The sequence below is a fragment of the Lineus longissimus genome, chromosome 4 (genome assembly GCF_910592395.1).
Source record: "Lineus longissimus chromosome 4, tnLinLong1.2, whole genome shotgun sequence".
Lineage (NCBI taxonomy): Eukaryota > Metazoa > Nemertea > Pilidiophora > Heteronemertea > Lineidae > Lineus > Lineus longissimus.
In genome coordinates this window covers 10,265,523-10,288,837 of record NC_088311.1, presented here as the reverse complement: position 1 = coordinate 10,288,837, position 23,315 = coordinate 10,265,523, and the positions used below count along the sequence as shown (strand labels likewise).

The 23,315-nt window shown below is 39.3% G+C and overlaps 1 protein-coding gene across 5 annotated transcripts in view; it reads left to right on the top strand.

Annotated features, from left to right (window-relative positions):
- The first annotated feature begins 642 nt into the window (after positions 1-642).
- Positions 643-23,315, top strand: part of LOC135486260 (uncharacterized) — a 43,895-nt gene continuing 21,222 nt past the window's right edge. The window contains exons 1-3 of one of the 5 annotated variants that reach the window (XM_064768932.1): positions 643-1,325; positions 12,507-12,539; positions 20,834-20,914. In XM_064768932.1, coding sequence (XP_064625002.1) covers positions 670-1,325; positions 12,507-12,539; positions 20,834-20,914 — 770 coding nt within the window. In that variant the 5' untranslated portion in view covers positions 643-669. Of the gene's footprint in view, positions 1,326-6,227; positions 6,966-9,599; positions 10,695-12,506; positions 12,540-20,833; positions 20,915-23,315 lie in introns of those variants that run through there. The other 4 variants (XM_064768934.1, XM_064768935.1, XM_064768933.1 and 1 more) reach the window with 4 other exon arrangements.

The window sequence follows — 23,315 nt, the reverse complement described above, 5'->3', positions numbered from 1 at the left end:
GGACTCCTGGAACCATGTGTACCAGTTATTGGTTTTTAATATGTTTAATGGCCATAAACTTGTAATAAAGGAATCTATTTTGGTGTATCTCCCATGTTTTTGGCTAAGGTATTTGTGAAAGTGGTTCAATCGATAGTACTTAGAAGTGTTTTGAGATCAAGAGATAGTGTGCATATGATGACACTCAGGTAGAGCTCAATCAATGATTTGCTGATAAGACGGTTGGATTGAATTTTTCATTGTTTCAATATCGTTTGAAGGTTTGGTTGCTGGAGGATTTTTGTGGATGATAGCTAAAGCTGTTGATTTGGGAGTATTTTATCACCTGATGATTTGTATGTAGAAACATCACCTCCATTCTTGTTTGTGTAATGAGTAATGAAAAACGGATAATTTGCCATGGTTCCATCAGGCAGAGCCTGAGGCGTTATATGCCTCGTCCTCTTCTCTAACATGGGCAACTGGGAATTTCTTGTAGGTATTCACTTACACGATGTAATACTAGGTCTCAAGGTGTCCGTGCTTCATCTAATATCATTCGAATCTTGCATATAATCAATGAAATAATACCTTTGAAATTGATGTACACAGGTATCGGTAGTACTTTAGTTTTTGTCTTGTTCATTTCCAGTAAGAAGCTCAACTGATGCCGACATCGTATCTTCTGACATGGCGAAAGGAGGGAGAAGAAGTCTTAATGCTTTTAACAGCAGCTTCATGGCCCAGATGGACCCAAGTGGCCACAACATCACCTTCACCCGAATCTACAACAACCATGGACCAGTCCGGGTGAAACTCAACACAAATAAGCCAGTGGCAAAACTTCCATCTGTACAGCAGTTGATAAGCCAGCTGACCAAGAAACATGAAAAAATTCGAGTGAGTGATGTGTCTGGTGATAAAGGGACTAATAATATCAGATATGGATACATTCATAAAGATAATCCTGACCCAGAATTGGGTGAAAACAGTCATTATTCTCATGATGCCGACCACAGGATGTCCATGAGTCTCCCACAGCGTGTCAATCTTTCTGATAGCTTGACGAGTCTTGGTGACACCAAAAGTACAGATGACATCATGTCTGCAGTCAGGAGGCCCGTTCTTCATAAAGAGCCACATATCCTTCACCAAAGAGAAGCTACAACTGTTCGAAGGGAAACACAGTCAGCTCGGAAGGAAACACGAGGCCATCAGAGGGAGCCACCAGCTCTTTGTAAGGAAGCACCCTTAACATCAAGTGTCTTTTTCAAGGATGCAGAAAAGAATCAGACCAACGCTGCAACCAAAATACAGGAAATTGTTGAGAGGATTTCACCAAGAAGGTATGTGGTCTTTAGGTTTCTCTTTTTGGTGTCTTCGAGATGATGATGATGGAGAAGGAATCACATTTTGGGGGTAAGTCATAGTAAGTGCTGGTATCCCAACAAGGTCTTGTCCTTTTGGATCTTACTGATTTCTATGAACAAGACAATTTAGGCCTATTTGGAAGCATTTACGAATGAATTACTGCTGATTAAAACAGTGTCATTAAGTGCTTCTAGCTGAAAAAGACTGCAAGAACAGGTCGTTATCATGTTATCATTCCATGCTCTCGTACAATGACAGATTTCTCAATCGCCTTTACCACATAATGTCTGCACTGACCTCACTGTTGGTTCTTGTACTTAAAAAGATCTTACATGTATCGTCCTTTTACAAGAAATAGTATTCCTCAAGTGTTTCTACTTGTATTGAAACGCCAATCAAACATCAGATGTCATGCAGTGCTGCCGTCTTGTAGACAGTTGTAGAGAAGTTTTGATGTTGCAGTGTTCACTATTAGTATTATATTCACAATAGCAAATTATCACGCAGTGATTGGTTTGCCATTAGCAATGGTCCTCAATTCTCCTGAGAGATGAGTGGTATATTGGTTAGAGCACAACGCAGGTTTATAACTTGGAGGTTTAGGTTTGACTCTTGAATGGGTCAGCATTGTTTCATATCTTGTGTCCTTGTGCAAGACATTTGACCCTACTTGCTCCTTATGCTTACTCTTTATTACCAAGAATGGCCACCATGGGGCTCTATTGAATCTTTTCGTGAGGAGTGGCTTAATGCCTACCAGTGCAATAGCTGGAGGATATTGTTGTTGCCATTTCCATGAATGTTACTTACCATTACTTAACAGTTACAAATAAAATGATAATTCTTAAAACTAAATCAAAACAATCTTTACTCTTATGGGACAAACATTATACATATATTTCAAAGAATGCGTGACCCCTGCTAGTTTAATAATAGGTCTTTAAATGTAATATTTTGGGGCTTTGCAATCATATACTCGCTACATGGTAGAGTAGAGATTCATGTTCAATGGAGTAAGTTAACTTTTGTCCAAAATCAAAATGCCCTGCTGGTAGTTGTGATTAAAAAACCCACTCACTAATGTGCTGCCACAGTTGCTAACTTTAAAAAGATCTAGGCATATTCAGCTAACATGGTTCATGTACCGTGGTATACTACATGAACCCATGCCTCGAAATGAGCTGGAAAGTTGTGGACAACTTAAATTGTAAAACCGCACATGTCACTCTTGACAATGTGACATTCTGCCGGAGGTTTTTCTGGACATAAATTTCGAATTATTGTGCTGTGTCTGAAGTTCTTGATTCGCTTTTTTGGATATAGCCATTTCTTATTGCAATCATTTTCCTCTTCTTGGTAAAGGTTGTCTCTTTATGAAAGTGTTGCAGTCACAAATTGTACGTTCTTCCCTGTGAATTTGCATGGAGTATGTGAAAATGTTGACATGGTAAATGTTTTTCTTAAAATCTACATGTTATTGTTATGTGGCCATGATTGTCTTCATCAATACTTGGAAAAGTTCCTCGTGTCAGTTAAATCTCCCCTCACATTCAAAACATGTTACCTTGAATTTCTTCTTCTTCTTCTTCTCTGATCTTTCTCTTGATCTGATATCAGCTCCTTCTTTTCTTCTTCTCTTGATTTCAAGAAAGGTGTGATTTGAAGTCAGCTGCTTATTTCTTTTTCTCTTGATTTGAATGATGTCAGCTGCTTCTGCATTGATAGTGTGGTCTCTTGATTTGATAGTTGCTTCTTTGTCTTTGTCTTTTTGATTTGATGTCAGCTGCTTCTACTTCTTATACATTGATCTTTGGTGTCTTGATTTGATGGTTGGTTGCTTCTTTGTCTTTTTCTTTTTGATTTGATGTCAGCTGCTTCTACTTCTTATACATTGATCTTTGGTCTCTTGATTTGATAGTTGGTTGCTTCTTTGTCTTTTTCTTCTGATTTGATGTCAGCAGCTTCTACTTCTTCTACATTGATGTTTGGTCTCTTGATTTGATAGTTGCTTCTTTGTCCTTTTTTTCTGATTTGATGTCAGCTGCTTCTACTTCTTCTACATTGATCTTTGGTCTCTTGATTTGATAGTTGGTTGCTTCTTTGTCTTTTTCTTCTGATTTGAAGTCAGCTGCTTCTACTTCTTCTTCTAGTTCTACTTGACTTCTTGGTCTCTTGATTCGATGTCAGCTGCTTCTGTTACTTCTTTTGTTTTAGTGTCAACTGCTTCTACTTCTTCTTCTAGTTCTACTTGACTTCTTGGTCTCTAATTGATTGGATGTCAGCTGCTTCTGTTACTTCTTTTGTTTTAGTGTCAACTGCTTCTACTTCTTCTTCTAGTTTGATATTTAGTCTCTTGATTTGATGTCAGCTAGTTCTACTGCTTCTTTGATCTTATACTTTAAATAATACACAGGTAGATTTCTTGATTTTTTCACAATTCCTTCTTCTTCGATGTCAGCCAACCTCCATCGATGGCCTTAAGTGGCAGAGTATTGTGGACTTCTATGCAGTCATATTTAGCTCTGCAAATCTTTCCCAACATCTTTTGAGTAACATTGATTCCCAAAAAAGCATTGACAACGTCTTAGTTATTATTGATGTCATAGCATTACTCTAAAGTTTGAGATGTTTGCTCCTCTTTTTTGCAGTGGATTTTGTCACGTTTCCCATTGAGCAAATATCAATCAGGGGCAATTTTGTAGTACATGATGTCAGTGGTATTTTCACCTGAATGCGATAGCATTTTAGGTCAGTCAAAAGGATGTAACATGCAATTTGTTTAATAATGCTATTATCGATAATTCATGTCTTTCATGGCGTTAAAATTTATGTCGTTAACAAGTGCTATTAGGTTTGCGATTCTTGAAGTTTTCTATGGCTTGTCTGGGAAAAAAACTTATTTGATTTTGTGCGTGGAAATGGAATGCTGTGTAGTTTCAAGTGTGGATTGATATACATGAGATTATTGCAATTCAGAATGCCAAGGAATGTGCTTTAATATCTTTGGAGTGGCTAATGCTGTGCTGTTGATCATTGATTGAAGAATTTGCAGTGTTATGACTAAGTTCCATTTCTGATGCATTATTCAGATCAGCATAATTTCACCACTAATTCTCCATGGAGGGTTGCCTTGCAATATATCTCTCTGGGAGCACTTTCCTATTTCCTATTTTTGTTGGTTCAATAGAATGAACATTTGGACATGGTTATTTCATGCTGTGTATAAGGGATCAATCATTGAACTTTCTTTCGTGGCACAATTCTCTTTATGTAGTGGTGAATGAGTGAGGCTGTATACATGACAGGTCACAATATCACCAATGGCCTATGATATACCACATTGAAGACTTATCGCTGTGATCTATTTTTCATTTCTAAAAGAGAGTGAAAGGGGTTATGTTCGTCTTATCATTACCACAATACTAATGTGTACGATTTCCATTTAAGAAGGATTTGTGAAGACACACATTATGTCTAATCCTTTTATCGATAGGCCTACTATAAAGGCTTATGGTGACAACATTATCTGATATTCTTTTAAGCGGAGTGGATTACACTGTTGACAGTTTTCAATGGACTTTTTTGTGTGATAAACACTTTCGGCTGACAAACTTATAATACCATCGTAGGAGTCTAGTCTTGCCAGCGATTCCTTGCCCTGACAGTCCAAATTTTGATATCACTTTATAGTGCATATGTCCAAGCTGTGGGTGCCAGGGTGCACCTTTTCTGTCACCGGACCGGATCTTTTCAACATCTTCACGCATGGGATATATCCCTTTGTCTGAGGCTGTCATTTTGACTGACTACAGCTGTTTTGGGACAGCGTGATATAAGCAAATGGGATCCCACTTGTACTCCTCCTGAGGGCTGCATCTCCTTTGTATATAGTGGACCTCCATCCCATCTTTCCCACATCTTGACCCTCAAGGACATCTTGATACACCCCTCTAAATTGAGGCGAGAGGTGGACTGGCCCCTGGGAGTTTGTATTGCGTCTTGAAGTAGCAATAAATTGTTGTTGGCTTGTTATGATGGTTGCATCCTTGTCGTGTCCACCAATGGATGTTGCTAAGGATATCAATGACATTGACACGACAAATTAATGCAGCAGATAACAGCTTGCTCAGTTATATTATCATGCTATCAATAGTGGATTGATTGATAAATGGAATATGGATCTCTCTCTTTGTGGTCAGTTAGGAGCTACATTGTTTTCTGCAGTATTCAGAAGGATTTTTTCAGAATACTATCTTGAGAAAGAGTGTGTCGCCTTCTTCAGTTTAGTCTTGAATTGAATGGAAATTGAGGGTATTGTTGGTGTCGAAATAGTGGAAATGCCTTTTTGGAGAACTTGAGTTGGTGTGAGTCTGTCAAAGGAGATTGGAATTGACGGTTCTCAGCTAAGCGGGCATTGCACACATTTTCATGTGAAGGGGAAATCGGGATTGGTGTACTCCCAGCTCCCGCACACCCATCAGACAGAGATCGCGATATCTGCCTCAAATTCGGGATGGCAGTTAAATTCTGTTCCCTATTCCTTGAGGTCTTTTTCTTCTCTTTGCTGGTTGAGAGATAAGGCTTACGATTCAATTTAGATGTTTGTGATCATCCAGACGACCACTACGGACCTTGCCTTGCCGAGAAAAAAATCATTCTTTGTTTGGAGAACGTGTTGCTAACTATGTCTATGACTATTCCCAGTGATGTAGACATAGTGACAACAAGTTTCAAGAAAAAAAGGAAAGTTGAGTTGTGTTTTTCCCATCTTCAGAATTCGTCAAATAAAATCGTGGATATTGCTGTCAAAGTGGGAATTTCTTCATTCACAATAACATAAGGGGCAACAGCTCCTGATTCACGGATCTGATCAGACTTAATTGAAATTGACTGGACATGATTACTGGAGCTTGAAAGGACTATTTCTTACTCTGCTGGTTACTATGGTATCTGATTAGACATTTGTGATTTAATATCAAACAATAAATTTGACACTGCTCATTTTATATTCTCGATAATTTACTATGATATGAAACGCCTGGAGTAATTGCGTGTCTGTAGTAAACAGTACTGTTATGTTTGATCCCGGGTCATTGTGTGATTTGGATCATGCACAAAGAGGAAGCGATATGTTTTACACTGATAATTTTATAGTACAGAACAGTGGATTGTGGCTAGATACATGACACCACCAAAGCAAATATTCAACCCATTTTCTTCTCCTCTAAGAACAGTTCTCAAGTGATAAATTGAACATTCATATCTTTGATCATTATGGCGTGTAATTTCCGTATCGAGAGAAGTTATTTAGGAGTCATTTAGTTGGAGTGTTTATTCAAAGACAGTATTGCAAACCTTCAGTTTACCCAGCAAGGCTAAATCAACAACATGAGTGTGCCATTTCGCCTGGTGACTTTCAATAGCAATTGGCCTCCAGTGGAACATTCACAGGCCCCGGCCATGAGGAATATCCAGACTGCCCCCACCCCTGCCTCATCTGTATCCATGCAGCTGTACAATTCGACCAGGGTGCGCCTCAGATTGGTCCATGGCAGCAATCCGTACAGTGGAGGGTTCCCTCCAGCGGGATTACCGGATATAATGACTACTGACCGGTAAGTTGCAAATATTTGTCCATAACATGTATACATGATATGTGTTATGTCTAAATACTAACACTTCAGCATATGGATGTGATTGTGAGTTCATTTAAAGGTAAAGATTTGTGTGAAAATGACCCCAAAAACTAACTGTTCCATCTTGTAACGCAACAAGGTTTTACCATTTTTTAAGGGCACGAGGAGCAACGTATTTGAATCTCGTTCAAAGGTTGATCAACGCTTTCAAACTCACTCATTTGCCGAGGACTGTCGCTCATTTGCGGAAAACCCTGCAATTAAATGTTGTGATCATGATCACAGGTTTGTAGCAATTTAAATTTAAATTGTACGCTTGCGGAGCATTTTGGTCCCAATTTTTTATGTAAGATTGGGAATAAGGAATAGGAAATAAGTGTTGTTAATGATTTTCATTTCATGACTTGATTGGTAGATGGCACCACACTGTTTGAACGGCCGTGCTTCTTGTTATCCTGGGGATAAATAAATAGACGTGTGACCTGGCATTGCACTTCAGCACACCTTGTGGCAGATTTTCATTATCTGCAGCAAATTACTCTTTAGAAACCGTTTTCAGCGCGGAACCATTAATAGCGAAGGGGTAGAAATCAGTAGGCGTACAAGTTTTCGACAGGATTTGGTAAAAACATCCGTAATCCACTTGGGGAATGAAGTTTCCTGATTCATGGGTTCCGGTGATTTTTGGGCATCGGTGCCACGAAATTTCATACTGTACCAGAAGACGTACTGCATCTTCCTCCAATTATCATCCATCGACAAACAAATACTTGGTAATAAATCTGCCACATCTTTGTCGTACTCAAACAAAGACAACCATCTGATTGAATTGCGATTATTCGTAACTTATTACACATGTCTTGTTGAAGATTTTGAAAAAAACGCTTTATTTGAATTTCCTAATAGCCGAAAGCAGAACAAGCTGTTGGTTTTGTGGTACGTACCACAAAGAAGCAGAAGTGCTATTATACCTTCTGTTGGAATTTTAATGTGACACCACTGGTTCTCCACTGGTACTCCACTGGTGATACTGGTTTGTCACTTGCGTGCACTACTGGAACTACACTGGCTCACCCTTGGAAACTCCCCAGGGCTATGGTGAGGGAGGTTACAGAATGCTGCTGATAGAGGGATGAGAGTTCTGTGCTGACATGTTGTCCTTTAAAAGATGTCAAGCCCCGCGCAAACAAGCAATTTGAATTGCAGGAACCAGCGATTATAATCACTGCTGTGTGTGACAAAAGAATCTTTTGTCTGCGGGTAAAACTAGTGATCGCAAGGTTTTGATATTGACTGCTAGCATGACAGCAATAAGCAATTATTGTCGCATGCAATTTGAATCGCAGGTCAATAGCTTGTTTGCGGGGTGCCTTTATCTCCAGACTGATTAATACTAATATAGTGCTTTATATATCGGAAAGGATGGATGTGAAAATTTCAGTTGGCAGGATTATAAATCACACAAAAGGGACTGGGCATGATTTTATTGATCAGAACATGGGGACACTGTCTCTGAACGAGATTGCCTTGCAGGGAGTCGAAGAGTTCACTGTGGACATTATTGAACTTTATCAAAGGTTGTTATACACAAACATTACTGATCGAAGAATTCAGTACATTACTGTTAGTGATCAGTACAAAACGTAGGGCGAAATATTTTTCTGGGCAGATTCTATGAAAATGAGTAAAACTAGGGGATCAGAGCTGCTGTCAAGTGTTGTCTGACTCTGTGATTGGCATTTCAAGGAGTATAAATTCTTAAAGTTGCTCTCCAATTCAGGACTGGCTTCAAATGTTGGTTGTGTTGGTAAAGTTAGCTGGATTTCTATTACAAGCAGCTAGTTGGTTGTCTAACGAGACATGTTGTCATCATGCTACCACCTCATAATGTAAACACCTTTTTTGCTGCCCTCTGTGTTTGTGAAAACATCCATTTTACATTTTGCTTCATTTATTTCTGTGAATGGATGCATTTTTCAATAAAAAACATTGATTAGCTTTTTTCGGCCCCTAAACTAAGCTCACTATTGTACCCCCTCTCCATTTCCCCCCCTCATGAAATTGCGTTAATTTTTTTCTTGCAAAACTTCTCCCAGTGAATCCATTTAGAAGTCATGGAGGAAATATCAATCAATCAGTCATCTAGCATGCTCTGTACAACATATTCCCTTTGAAAATTTGTGAGTTGATTTGAAGTTAATAAGGTATGATGAGGTTGTGACAATAGCTCAATGCTGTTGCCTTGTTGCATGGTGTTGTCAAGGAAGCAGCCATTAGCTCCCGAGCATAAGAGCAAGATAAATGTTACCTGCATGAAATGCATTTAGAGCTGCCTATCTGAATAGAAACAGGAGACTTTTATGTTTCTAAGTCAACAGCGAATGTGATTTTTGTGCATGTAGTTTGTGTCATGTGGAAATTGCAATTACCGTGGACAGAAATTTCTCGTTTGTCAGGAAGCACTTTTACGAAAACATCAATCGTTTTGCAAACCTTTGAGGGTTTTCTCAAATATTTTCGGCTCAAGATCAGAAGGTCTGCACTCTGTTGGATAACTCTAAGTGTTTCCGAATTTCCAAATCATGAAATCATGTGTCAACAAATTGCAAGGTCATGTGTGGCACTGGCAGCTAGGCATCACGATTCATCGATGACACTGAAATGATAACATTTGGACAGTGGGTTCCAATGTCATGGGGCTAACTGTTTCAATTTCACGCCCGACGTTCACCTAATTGGGGCTTCAATTCAGGAACTCACCGGTATGTGATTATCCCTGTGAGAGGTCAACATTTTGCCTTATGACTCGACAGATCATTTGGTAAATTCAAAGCTCCGACATAACTTAAGAAATTTAGGTCACCTACAATATTCCAAGGAACAATAGAAAGATTTATGGAGATTGAAAATAATATTCTCAGGAAATAACCATAGGTGGTTTAATTAGATCTTGTGGCAATACAAATATGTGTTCAGATCAATCATTTCTTTGGCCTCTCTAATGTATTGGTTACTCGGCTTAGGATTATTTACGCAAAATTCGATCACACTGGGCCAATGGATAATTATTTAAAATTGTCCGATAAGGACACTGTGCTGCTCTCTGGATTAGATCAGGGGAGCGTTCTAGGAAGGAATGCAACGGCTTTTTTTTCTGTCGGTTAGTCCCTAGACAATTCATTAGAACTTGTAACGGCTGTCGTGTGGAAAGGAATTCTCTATAATGGATTGTGGTTAGATTTCGAAGTTTGAGATTTACCCTCTTGGTCTAAACCGTTTATCTTATACACACTAATAGCGAGGATTTTCGCCAGCCATGTGGATAACGGTGGGCTACCATTAGGGTGAACAAATAGATTATAACTTATTTTGGTATACATTAACGTATAGAAACGATACAAGGTTGTCATACATTGGCACACGGTAAACAATTATTCCATAAATTGGGACAGTCTTGATTTGCCGATGCATACAAAAACAGTGTTGAGACCTCGATTTGTGTGTGAACATTGTTTTTTGAGCTATGTTGTACTGGGATGGAACCAAATCTGGGAATGTCACCGGTATGATGCTCGAGGATAAGAAGAAGATGACGGATCCAAGTTTTCCGGGATACTTGGAAAGATTCCGCAATGCCATGGTGAAAATACGCATGAAGTACAAGAATTATAAACTACCGCTCTACCAAGATAACTGGGTTGATACTATGTGAGTATGGTGCATGTAGCTGGTCTTTTCCTTGAGACATGATATTGAGGTGTCCCCCCTGGCAGGAGTGTTAGCTATGGGAGGTTATAAATATGATAAGTCAGTGTATGTTGTAAAGATTTCATGAAAGTCTTTGTTTATATAGTCAATGATTCTTGCAATGCCTGTGGCCATATGTCATTTATATTCTTTTGATAGGTTCTATGATTTTATAAGCAGAATGTTGTCGATTTTTTTTACCCAGGTTGTGTAAAAACTTTGTTGTGGATTTTGTCAAAAGTCTTCTGTATTGATCAAACTTTTATTTTTGTGGTGCATATTTAAGGACTTAGAAAGTGATCGGTCATTGGTGGTGCATTTCTGTAAATGGATTGACATTATCGAGTCCAAGAACGTCGGCTGTAGTTTTATTACATGCATGCAACTTCTGCATGATCTCATCATAAACTGTGGTGGTACAGCTTTTCAAATCAAATATAAGTGTTCCCTTTTGCAAAAGGAGGAAGAATAAGGCAATAAGGCTAAAGTAAAGAAACACACACCCTTCCACTTAAGCCTCAAAGAATCTTTGTGACTATTTCGATATGAGTACTACAATCCAATCGATAACGAGTCGGAATCATTCAGTGGTCCTCTGTTCACTTCGCATCAATGTATCGTTTGGCAAACAACGGTCAGTATACAAAATTGTTTTTGATATGACTGTGTTTGCAGCCATGATAAGCATTGTTTCTACAGGGTGGCCCTGAATTGTTTTCCCTCACACAATGGATACACAATAGAATTCTATTGTGCATGGGATAATAATTCTGGGCCACCCTGTAGAACTCCATTTATATCACACTGCACTTTCACAATGTACATCATTGTCTGTTTCATTCATTGGCAGGCCTTTAACCCTTTCGTTGCTGACACCATTTTTCAGCCTCCACCAGCTATCTATCGTGATACAGGGTTGTGTAGTCAGTCGAGTGCATATGAAATGTTACGAGAGGCTGTGGCCAAGTGCAGATGGATTAAAGTTAGTGTATAATTTGTATGACGTGCAATGCAAATTGCTGGCGTGTGATATAGGGACGTGTAACATGAAATACATTTTGTACTATACACACGTCACAGCAGCAAATGGGTTGGTTAAAGGTTGCTCTGTTGTTTCAAGTTCATCATATTACATGTATATATTTGAGGCTGACATGTCTGATTAGCTTCCAATTCCAATGCTTTCCAAACTTTCAGCTCTGTCATAATAAATGAGAAGAAAGTTTGTCTTATAATGATGTCGTGCCGGCACTAATGTTAAGTTTACACTGTTCCTGTATGGAGTATGGCTTTTTGATAAATCAGAAAATAAACACAAACATTTCACAAATTCTTTCTGCACACTTGAGAAGAAATATCTGTAGAGCCCTCTAAAAAGGAACTTCGTGACTATTATTTATTGATATCTTATTAAGACAAATCCTCTTAGAACCACAGCACCAAGTTTCCAACCTCCCTACCTTCGGATTGACTGTGAGTGGATGGCCTCTTTTCATTTCCATCCAGGCTTCGTCAATAGAAGAGGAAACTCTTTTGCTACGAAACTAGTGATTTTCAAAATGCTCTTTATAAAATAGAACAGATAGATTTTGTGTATGATGGATGTTGCATATATGATGTTGATCAATCATACATTGCTTATGATAGATGTTGCATATGGATGTATTTGGCCTAACCAACATGACCATTGGTATTCAAACAAACACCTTTCAATCTCGGTTTCTCCCCATGTTATCGGCAACCCATCATTCTTGACTGCTGTATCATTTTCAGGGACCAACAAGAGAAGGCAGATGAGGTTGAAACGTAAGCCGGTTATTTCTCTTCACTCACACACAATCAGTTGCATGCAATGGTCATAGTATGTTCACCCACCCTAGCTTTATCGCATGTAAACTTCCTTAGTTGTCTGTAACTTGCAATTGTTATCATTTGGTAGTATTAGAATTAATGTTGCTCTGCATGCATAGTTTGTACACATCACTGTCATAATACTTTGGCCTCATCTTCAATCTCATTTCAGCACTGTGTCGCCCGTGTGAGTTTCTTTATTGTCATTGCAGAAGTGGCCATGTCCATAACGGTCCATTGATTGCAACATGCAATTCTTGTTACCTTTCTTGATACTGATAGAGAGTCAAACCAATTTTAACTGTCCGAAGTGTATCAGTTTTGAAGTTATGGCCATTTCAAAATTATGGATCCTGGGTAAAGTTTTGTGCTTTGAAATACACATTTTGGGAATTATTTGGTGCCCTGTACCAGTGAAGAAGCAATCTGTCTACAATTGAAATCACACTTACATGCAGACAGCAAAAATCATCTTGTCTGCAACTTGTTACTTTGTCAACCGGCCTGTTGGTTTGGGATTGAGAAATAATAAGTTTCTAGGTACTTTCAGATGTATCCAAATAATACTGATAGGTTCATCAGCTTTGTTCAATAGAACTTTTGGACTGCTTTCCATTGTACTTTAAAATATCATGCAACATTTTTAACTGATTGGGCTTGATTAACTGGTGAGGTTGCCTGACAGCTAGGTACCGGTTGTACATTTCCTCCATGCTACATGCAAATTTTTGGCGCTGGTGATGGGTCGCTAATAAGTCTCTCGTCTCACCAATGCTAAACATATGCAAGATGCTGCCACTGTGTAACAAGCCCTAACCTGACCGAACTTTGGTTTGGTCAGTTCACCAAGAGATCACCCACCCAGTCTCCGCAGTCTCTTTTGTTCAATTGTAAAGTGATTCCATTGAGATCTTACCAGAATCTTCTTGTTCCGAGAGTGAAATTGTTGCATAAGTATTATCTAAACTTTAGAGGGTCCTCTTGGTGACAAGATTTAATACTGGGCGTGCAGCTGCAACTGGTAAAGCAACAAATTTCGTCCTATGGCTTGCCAAATATTTTTGGCTTAGACCGTGTCCATGCTGAGGAAGGGGGACTTTAATTGCTGTTCATTTGGGTAGGATTATATTTATTAAAACCTGTTGGAGATATATTTAATCCGAATAGTTCTACCCAGCAGTTTTTTGTCCTCGTTCAGAGTTTTTTGAGATTTTCTTTCTTCATGCTTGTACACGTGTAATGGCCCAGCTATTACATTCTTTTTCCAAACCTTCTGGTGAGAATTGTTACTAATTTTTTGAGTGCAATTTGTTTCTTCTTTGATAAAATGCCTTTGGCTTGGCTGTATTTTATTGTCATGGATTAGGTTTGCAAATGATCGAATCCTATAAACACAAGCCTGGACAAGAGCATATTAATTTATCCAGAAGTATAAGTTCAAAAAAGCGGTATGTTTTGTGGTGACCAGCAAACAATTGCTACTAAGCCATTAATGTAAACTTTACCCCGAGGGAAGACATACGGAATAATCATTTTATAATGTAGTGCATGCATAGGTTATGATCTCTTAATATCTCTAAATATCTCCCGGTCATCGCAAAAAAAGGATTACCAAACTGTATCGACATTGGTGATAGATAGATAGAGTCATTGGTGATAAGGACTGTTTCTTATTAGTTAGCTAAATGAGCTAACTTACTGTACCCCTATAGCTGTAATTACAGTGGTGTAGTCATTTTTCACTGCGACTATTAAGGGGCCTTACAAGCAAGCGATTTTTTCCACAGCGAGCTTCAAATAATCATGTCTGCAATGAGAAAAACATGTTTCTTGTCATCCTACCTTTATCGAAAGATTTTGCTGGAGATTTGCAAGTCCACTACACCATTTAGTCTCACCTGACAGACTGAATTAATTTGATAAATCATACCTAATTTTTGGCTCACCATAGGGGAGTCTAAACAATACCGCTGTGTCTGTCGTCCGCTGTCTCGTCATCTGTATCCTGTTTCAAAAACTGTGGCACGTTTCTTAACCACTTATGCTATGAACTTGAAACTTTGTACACAGGACCCCCCCCCCCCCAGGTCAGGTGACTTCTTTCACTGAATTTCGGTCCAATCTAATTCTTGACTTGGCCACCAGGGGGCCAAAAATGGAAACCTAAAAAGTTCAATATCTCTCTTATAAGTGACTAGTTTTCGATAAAATTTTAATGGTAGGTTCTCCTAGCAAGTAAGTATACATCACATATCATACGGGTTTTTGATTTGACCTTATTTTCAAGGTCACAGAGGTCAAATGGCGTAAATTGACCGTTTGAGTGCAACTATGACACGTTTCTTTTAAAACCGCTAAAGCTATGAACTTGAAATTTAGTACACATTTTTAAAGAGTGAGGAATTTTAGATAAAGATTTTGATCTACTGTTATGATTGAATATTGAAAGAATTTCATGATAGCGGTAAAATCCTTCAGGCTGTGGGGCAGTCCTTACGGGTCACTGCATCAGTAAACTTAGTCTTAAAGCGTTACTAATGAAAGATGAATACACATGTTGATGTAGTAGTTTGCTATTCCATTTGGAGCATTTCATGACATTGCTTTTCCAAAGCATGTTTCAAACACTGTCTGAAAGGATGACCTGCAGAAATGTTGTCAAAAGTTTAACTTGAAATTGTGTATAATTACTAATCCTAGGTAGAACTATCATTTTGACCTTGACCCAATTTTCAAGGTCATTATACTATACGTCTGCTGAAGAGCTGTTAACGACCATTCATGACCAATGTCAGGTTTCCTTTGACACAGCAAGACTATTATCAGTCTGAAATGGCTGGAGAAAAAACCTTAGATTAAAGCCTGTGGCTCCTCCTATTAATCGGTATAAACAAGATATGTGAGGAAAGTAACATTCTGTATTCAGATGGCATAAAATATCACTCTCCTTTAGTGTCATTCATGCTTTTGTACTGAAAGAGGTGTGCATGACAGTGAATGGCATTTGCCTTTAAAGATTGGAGAACCACCAAAAACTCATGCTGAGATCGATTTGCAAAAAAGTTCATTTTTTACGTTTTTCATTCAAGCTATTGACGATATATAGCTGACAGATATGCAGTTTAATTGGAGCACCTTGGTTGCCTATCTCTGATTGTTTACCTTTTTAAGTATGTGTAGGTTTTGCTCTTTCAAGATCAATATCAGTGAGAAGACTGTGATTTGTCTCGGTTCAACTTGATTTGAGATGTATGCATATTTTGAATGACACGCTTCTGTTATGCACAAGGAATTCTAGTTGATTTCAGACGGAATCGACTTCTGATTGATAACGTGTAATCAGTGACTTTGGCTGTCAATGCCATTGTTCAGACATGTTTAAAAGGTGAACATGTGTGCTTTTCTAAACGGCAATAAATATCTATAGAGAAGTATAATGGGCAGTGAAGTAAATAGCGTGAATGAAAACAAGCGCGGTATTGATAATGCCCATGGTTTGATATAGTCTGGCTTTAAATTAACACAGCAGTGCACATACCTTATGAATTTATCGAGCAAGAATAACAGTGCATTGCATAAGGATAAAAGTTCTTACCGAATTCTCACGCCTAACTGGTTAATTATGAGACTTATATTTCATTTGAATTGGGAGACCAGTATGCAAAATACTGTGGTGAGTTTTCGTCAAGCACTCTTGGCCTCGTTGGACTAATACTATATTCATGAAATCATTTTCAAGAGTTCTTACTTCTGCACAACCATTTCTAATCAGGACTTCAACCAACTGGTCTCTGATCTCCATATCAATTTTGTAATTATACTAATTGCCCTTACTGGAGTGAAAATCAATAACAGGAATCAGGAAATTGTGCCATATGGAAGATAATACTCGAACTCAAAATGATATTTACTTAGGCGTTCTTTGATGTGTGTGATCACGGGAGGGTACTTGGACACTAGGTGTGAAAGACACGAAAATCCAGTGTGAAATACCTTCAATGGTACTGAAAGTTGTGTGATTCAATGGACGTTACTCCAATTCAAACTGTGTAGTACTATTTCTTCTCTTTGGACTCCTAGTCTATGACCAAGCACTCGGACAAGGTACCATTCGACTTCAACTGCTGAGGACGGAGGTGATAGACCAATAAAACTAACGAGTCTAAACCTGAGTTTGATACAGTCTGATGGATCGTAATATAGTTTCATTAATAATAAATTGACTCGTGTGTGTTATTGCATGACTTACATGGACCAGAAATATTCAATTGCCATATTACTTTATCGAACGTGGATGGCTTTAGCACTAAACTGCTCATGCGTCCACGCCAATTTTGCTGTATCAGATGGGGCCGAGGGATAAAATGACTGTCAAATTACCGTTGGTGAAAAATCGGTACATGATGGAATCACTCACTATACCATATGATGCCCTGAGGCTGAAGTTTAGGAGAACCCCCACACCCCAGTTCTTGGACTATCCTATACCACGGTAGGTGCAGTGAAAATCTGAATAGTTCCAAATTTGTTGGGAAATAAGTGGTGTTATTCTTGCATTGTAATTGTCTCCTTTAGGCTTTAGCGTGTTCTAGTTGGCATGTTATCTTCTGCTGCAATGATTATTTAGCCCGCTTCAAGGAAATTTCGATATTGTTATATGTAACAATATCCAAAACCTAACCAAAATAGTGTTATATGTCATGTACATGGCATGTCATTTACATGCCATGCCATATACATGACATGTTATGCACATCACCCGCAGCGAAAGGGTATTGTTGTTTGTGTCAATACCACATAGACCATTCCATGCCATGTACCTGCAGTGAAAGAGTAATGCAGTTCTGGTAGTAGTACTTATAATGACCCAGAATTTCTGAGCAGATTTCATGGCGAATTATGGCCACAATGGACCCATTTATGTTTGTCCGGCATTTCCCACAAAAAGATGTGCTGGTCCATTTGCATCATCCCGACCTCTGTTGGGGCGGAGTTGCGTCGTTAATGCAGTGCCCTGCCATCAGTGACGTCATGGTATGACGTCATTACAAATATCGTCATATGATATTAACAGATTCTACTGCTCTTTTAAACTCAAGCAATCACTGTATTTAGAAAGCACTGAGATTATCAAGGAAACCTTGGAAGAAGGTTTGATTCTACAAAGCAAAGGATGCTACATGTAATCAACCTCGGACATGCACCGAATTGCGGGGATGATATGTTCGATTTGATTCATAATTTCTTAACCGGTTTATATCAAGAACATACCAACCTCTATCTGGGTCCCTTGTGTTTGCTGCATTGATCAGTTCTAAATAATTCATAGTTTGATTTGGCATCGAATCCATTCGAGTCCAGCAGGAATTGATCGTAATTCATTCTTGGTGGGATAACTTAATAACATTTCATCGGCAACATACAGTATAAGATGGAGGTGTTGTTCCTATGTCTGTGTAACTCATTAATTGTTAAATTTCCAATTACTTTTCTCTCCCCTTAAAAGCATACTCCGCTCGTTCAAAAATTTGAAAAAGGAGCCAATTAAAAAATTTCTCATTGTATAAATATGCACTAAACAACATTTTTCACAATGCTGTTCTGTAGACAAATACCACAAATACCAAGTTTCAGCGATGCAGATCTTTATCACTAGTGTGAAATATCTCAATTAACTTGAAAGTTAAAAAGTTAAAGTTTGGGGTTCATAAGTCTGATAAGTGTGATAAGTCTGATTCCTACTGCAGTAGGATTAATCATCTGACGTTACAGTCTAACCCTGGTCTATCCTTAAACCTAACAGTAGACCTCAGATGTGCTACCCAATCAGTGTTACAACCAAGTGACCGGTACAGTACCCATTTATAAACCTGGGTGGATGGAGTAAGGCAACTTCAGCAAAGGACCGCCTAGAGATTCATACGAGTGTGTGGTTCAAACCAGGGACCTCTTGACCGCTATCCAAGATAAACCATCTAGACTACAGCGGCTCCTGTACTGTAGCCTACTTGCTAACAATTTATCGGCGTTTAGGTTTACTTATCAGAATTGGTGGCATCCACCTGAGTTGGGGTCAGCACTGGGGCATCCCCTCTGTGATCGCTGGCTACCACCTTTACACCAAGTTCCAATGTCCATGGGTCATTCAATTGAAAAGCTAATAGCTCCTGCTGTGATAATATTCTAGAACACCTTGGTTGCAATGTGGTATCATTTTCTAAGCCTTGTTCTGGCTTTAGTTGTTTTGGTGTCACAACTGTCACTGCTTTGGTTGGTACCAAATGGAGTGAAATCCAAAGTCAGCGGTGCAATTCAAGAATAATTGTTGTCATTGACAACCATGATCAGCATCTAATTAACCGATCTAATGTAATATATAGCTTCTAAATGCCATCAATATTTAATATGATATTGACTTAATTTTCTGACCAATTTGTTGTTTTGATAATGTTTTGGCTTTTCGTGAGTGTCCTAGGTGAAGTTTATGCTAGAGTATTAATTAGGGCTTTTGCAACAGGTTTTGCACCTCTATACTGTTCAGGCTTCTTTGTAATGCTGAGCAGGAGTTATAAAGTATGATTCCATCCTGGAGAATCGGCAGTCGGGCACCACATTTCTGTTGAGGGTATTCCTTGGATCACGGTCAGCTTGGATGTCAACAGAAAAATACTAATATACAACATTTTGCATCAAAATCACAACATCTTTAGCTCAGAAACTATAGATCATACAGTGCTAAAATAAATTTTTACAATATTCCCCTGCAAACAGGCAACAATCATCACTGTGATTTGCATCAGTTATCACTGTGATGAGTGACAAAAAGATCACTGGTTTGCAAGTAGAATCCCTGGGTTAGTTTTAGGTCACAGGAATCCCCTTTTCTTGTTCTGTGACATGTACCTACAAACATGAACACAGAAGCCTTTGTGGGTTGCTTTGCCTCGGACCGATTTAGTCACAGTTGGGATTCTTGGTTTGGCACTGTAGTGTTCTGTCACTTGCTGATGTGACCTTGTAGATTGTTCAGTAATTTGGTTTGCAATCAGTAAAATTGTTGGTCGATACTGACCACGTACAGGGCAAACCTTTGAAAATTGGCAAAGGCATTTGCATTCTTTGTCCTCCAGTGTGCATGGTTACATCTTCTTCAATCAACTACCGTAGGTTAATATACTGTTATACTGAATTATTGATTGATTGCTTTACATAGATCTAATCAATCACCCAGTCACCCACTGTTTGATGCTGTTCTTCAGCCACAGGCAAGTGAAGATCAAAACGCCAGGCCCACTGACAGACTCATCAATTTTGAGTGTTGTCTGGAAGGCTGCATTTTAATCTTCATGTGCCTGTCCTTCTGTCGAATTATAATTGACCATGTCTTTATCTCTGGGTATTTTATCAAATGGGAATTGACTCATAAGAAATATCTATATGCTGGTCGTCGATGGTGATGGAAAAAAAGTATGTATCTAGAGTTGTAGAAGGTGTGTGGTATTCTGTAAAGAATATAACAATGTGTAGTGCACGCATAGCGATGTTAGAGGTATTTCATATGAACCCGATAGCAGGAAGGACGTTATTAGACGTATATGTTAGCTAAAATATAATACACACATATTCACTAGGATCAAGTTACTGCATGAAGATAGCGTGGCTAACCTTATTATCTGTAATTTGAGTGTCATCTGACTTTATTCTCTGTTGTCTCCCTGATAATAATAGCATGTTGTGTATCGTAAACTATTCTTCCCTCAGGTTTGATCAAGGCTTATTAATCTTTTCAATGAAGACATGAATATTATAAGATCACTCGCAACCCTTTCGATTAGAAATTGTACTGAGTATTAGTGTTGTCATTATTTTTTTACAATAATGTCAACTGTCTAAAGCAACAGTTATGTGAAATAATTAAATAAAAGATGGTAATTTTGGCTGTACGTGTCGGAGGCTGGGGAAAGACGAGGGCGGAACCCCAAACTGCCCTCATGTGACTAGGCTGTCCGCAACGGGCCCTCCCCTGGAGGACTTAACGACTGCGCTTTATGTACAGGGTTTTAATACATGTTAAACATTTAATTAAGATACATGTACAATTAACTCTCATCATTTAAACTAAAGACAGCATGAAACTATGCAACAATACTCTTTTTCACCAAGAAATTAAGTCAAAACCAAGTGGTATATTAACTCTAGGAGAAAATGGTGATGTTTGCATGTAAAATTGTTGATTTTTGTGTTTGAAGAAGGCGACATCGGGAGGAGGATGTTGTGAAATGGCTCGCCACAGGATTGGCCCCATTTGGCTCAAAGATTGCAGTGCCAAGGTGAGTAAACTATTCCATCCAAGGCTGTCGTACCTTGTCATCTGCCAAGCTGGTTGAGGTCTCGGCTTTCCTTGCTGATCGCTGTAAATTATTGTGCATTTAGCCCACAACCATATAGCTTACCCGGGCTTTCACTTTTGTATCGGTGGAAGATTTTATTTTGCTCTGAGTAGGATTGTCTGTGCATTATTTGTCAAGTTGGTAGTCACAGCCACATCACTGCCATTTATGTGATATACTTCCTAAATCCTACTGAATTACCTCCTGACCAATGTTGTAGATAGTGAAATCTGTTTCTTGGCCATTTCAATTTATATCTACCCAGATGATGAAATCTTGTGTGAGAAAGGGGGCGGCAGGATATATATTGGTAACATTTGCAGACTCTGTCATTATTCACACATTATGCCTTTCACAGATCAACAGAACTTTCTAGTTGGGGAGTCAGACCAAGGTTTTGAAAAAATCTCAGGAGTCCTAGGGAGTCCTTAGCCATTTTTTAACAGAGAGTACCGTGCAAGGTTTCATTCTTCAAAGACAGTCTTAGAGTGTTGTCACAAGCCCTGGGCCACGTGGCTTGATGTATAACAACCCCTGCACTGGGCAACAGGATTGCTTAGTGACATATGCCGACAGATTTGCAGAAAACTTTGTTAATCTGAGGTGATATCACTTGGCTGCAGTGGTTCTAGATTCTCGAAAGATAGAATGGTCTTCATATCATCTGGCGCAGAATGAATGCAATCCAGGCACTTTAAAGTCTCTCACATCAATGTGCTTGCTGACGGATTTGCAGAAAATTTGGTAAATCTGTAGTGACATCACTAGACTGGCAGTGGTTCTAGATTCTCAATAGATAAACATGTCTTCATACCATCTGGCACAGAATGAATGAGATCCAGGTACCCAGGGTTATATCTAGGCCGTTTTGGAATGGCGCTGCGCCATGCCCCCTTTCAGTCCCGCCATGCTGCCCCCTTGATCTCAAATCCCGCCAATACTGCCCTTTTTTTGACGCCAATGTTCCCCCAGGTAATCCGCCAAGCCCGTTATTATCTTCAACAAATGATCGCCATGCCTTATCTACAAGCCGCCATGTGCCGTCGTCTATAATTTATGCAGTTGCCGCGAGCGCGCAATCCAATCCGCCAATCCGAGCCTCGAGCTAGCGATGGGTCTACCTCACCAACAGCCGTCGCCAACAGAACGTCTACCTGTATATCCATCTGCACATTATTCATCACTGAACGCGAGGTCGTCACACCAATGCGACGTGCAAGAGGACGAAGGGTGGCGCAGACTGGTGGTAGTTGAAAAAACTATTAAATCATGCCGGGCAAAAAGAGGCGGGCGAAGGAGAAGGAGGCAAAGTTGGCTCAGTTGGCGGCCAAATGTCCTCGGATAGAGGCTTTATTTGGGTAAATAAAACAGAAATAATCTTTATCAAATGAATAATAGTGAAATTAAGCATTGTTGTGCCGATATATTGCAATGTTTTGTTCTTCAGCGGCGGTTGCATGCGCCGATCGTGATGGTGGGCGGGGCTGCAGTCACGGCCACGTGCTTTGGCATTGATAGAGTTAGATCAGTCCTACGTCTGTGCCGTGCATGTATATCTTCCGGGTATATCTGGGGTATATCTTCTTTGCCATTCTTGTACAAATCCCTCTTCAACTGCGAGTGCAAGTTCACTGAACGGGCTGCTGGCAATGCCATATCAGATTATGTGACTACATTCTTCGAATTATTTTTCAACATAGACAACATAAAGCATGATACACAATTACATAAATAAATCACTTGATAATTTTCAGTGGTCAGATACAAGCTTTCAGCATAGCTTGGTGATCGGTAATTGCGGCGCGTTGCATTTGCCCCTTTTTCCTTCAACACCCTTGAAGGGTGCCCCTTTTATAAATGATCTGCCCCTTTTTAGCTCACCTCTTAGCAGAGGTGAGCTTATCCCATACCGTGGCGTCCGTCGTCCGTCGTCGTCGTCGTCGTCGTCGTCGTCCGTCGTCGTCCGTCGTCCGTTAGCAGGGCACGTTTCGTAACTGTTAGAGCTATTGAGTTGAAACTTGGGACACATGTACCCTTATGTAATGACACCTTGGAGACCATGTTTCGGTCCGATTCGTTTCATGGTTTGGCCACCAGGGGGCCAAACGTTAAAAATGAAAATATGCAATATCTCCCTTAATAGTAGTCGGGAAATTTTGAAAAAAATATGGTAGGTACTTCTAGCAAAGGTGCATCATATATCCTCCGGGTTTTTGATTTGACCTCCTTTTCAAGGTCACAGAGGTCAAATGGTGTAAATTGGCCGTTGGGATGTAACGATGGCACGTTTCTAAACTGCAATGACTATTGATACCAAATTTGGTACACATTTACCCCTTAG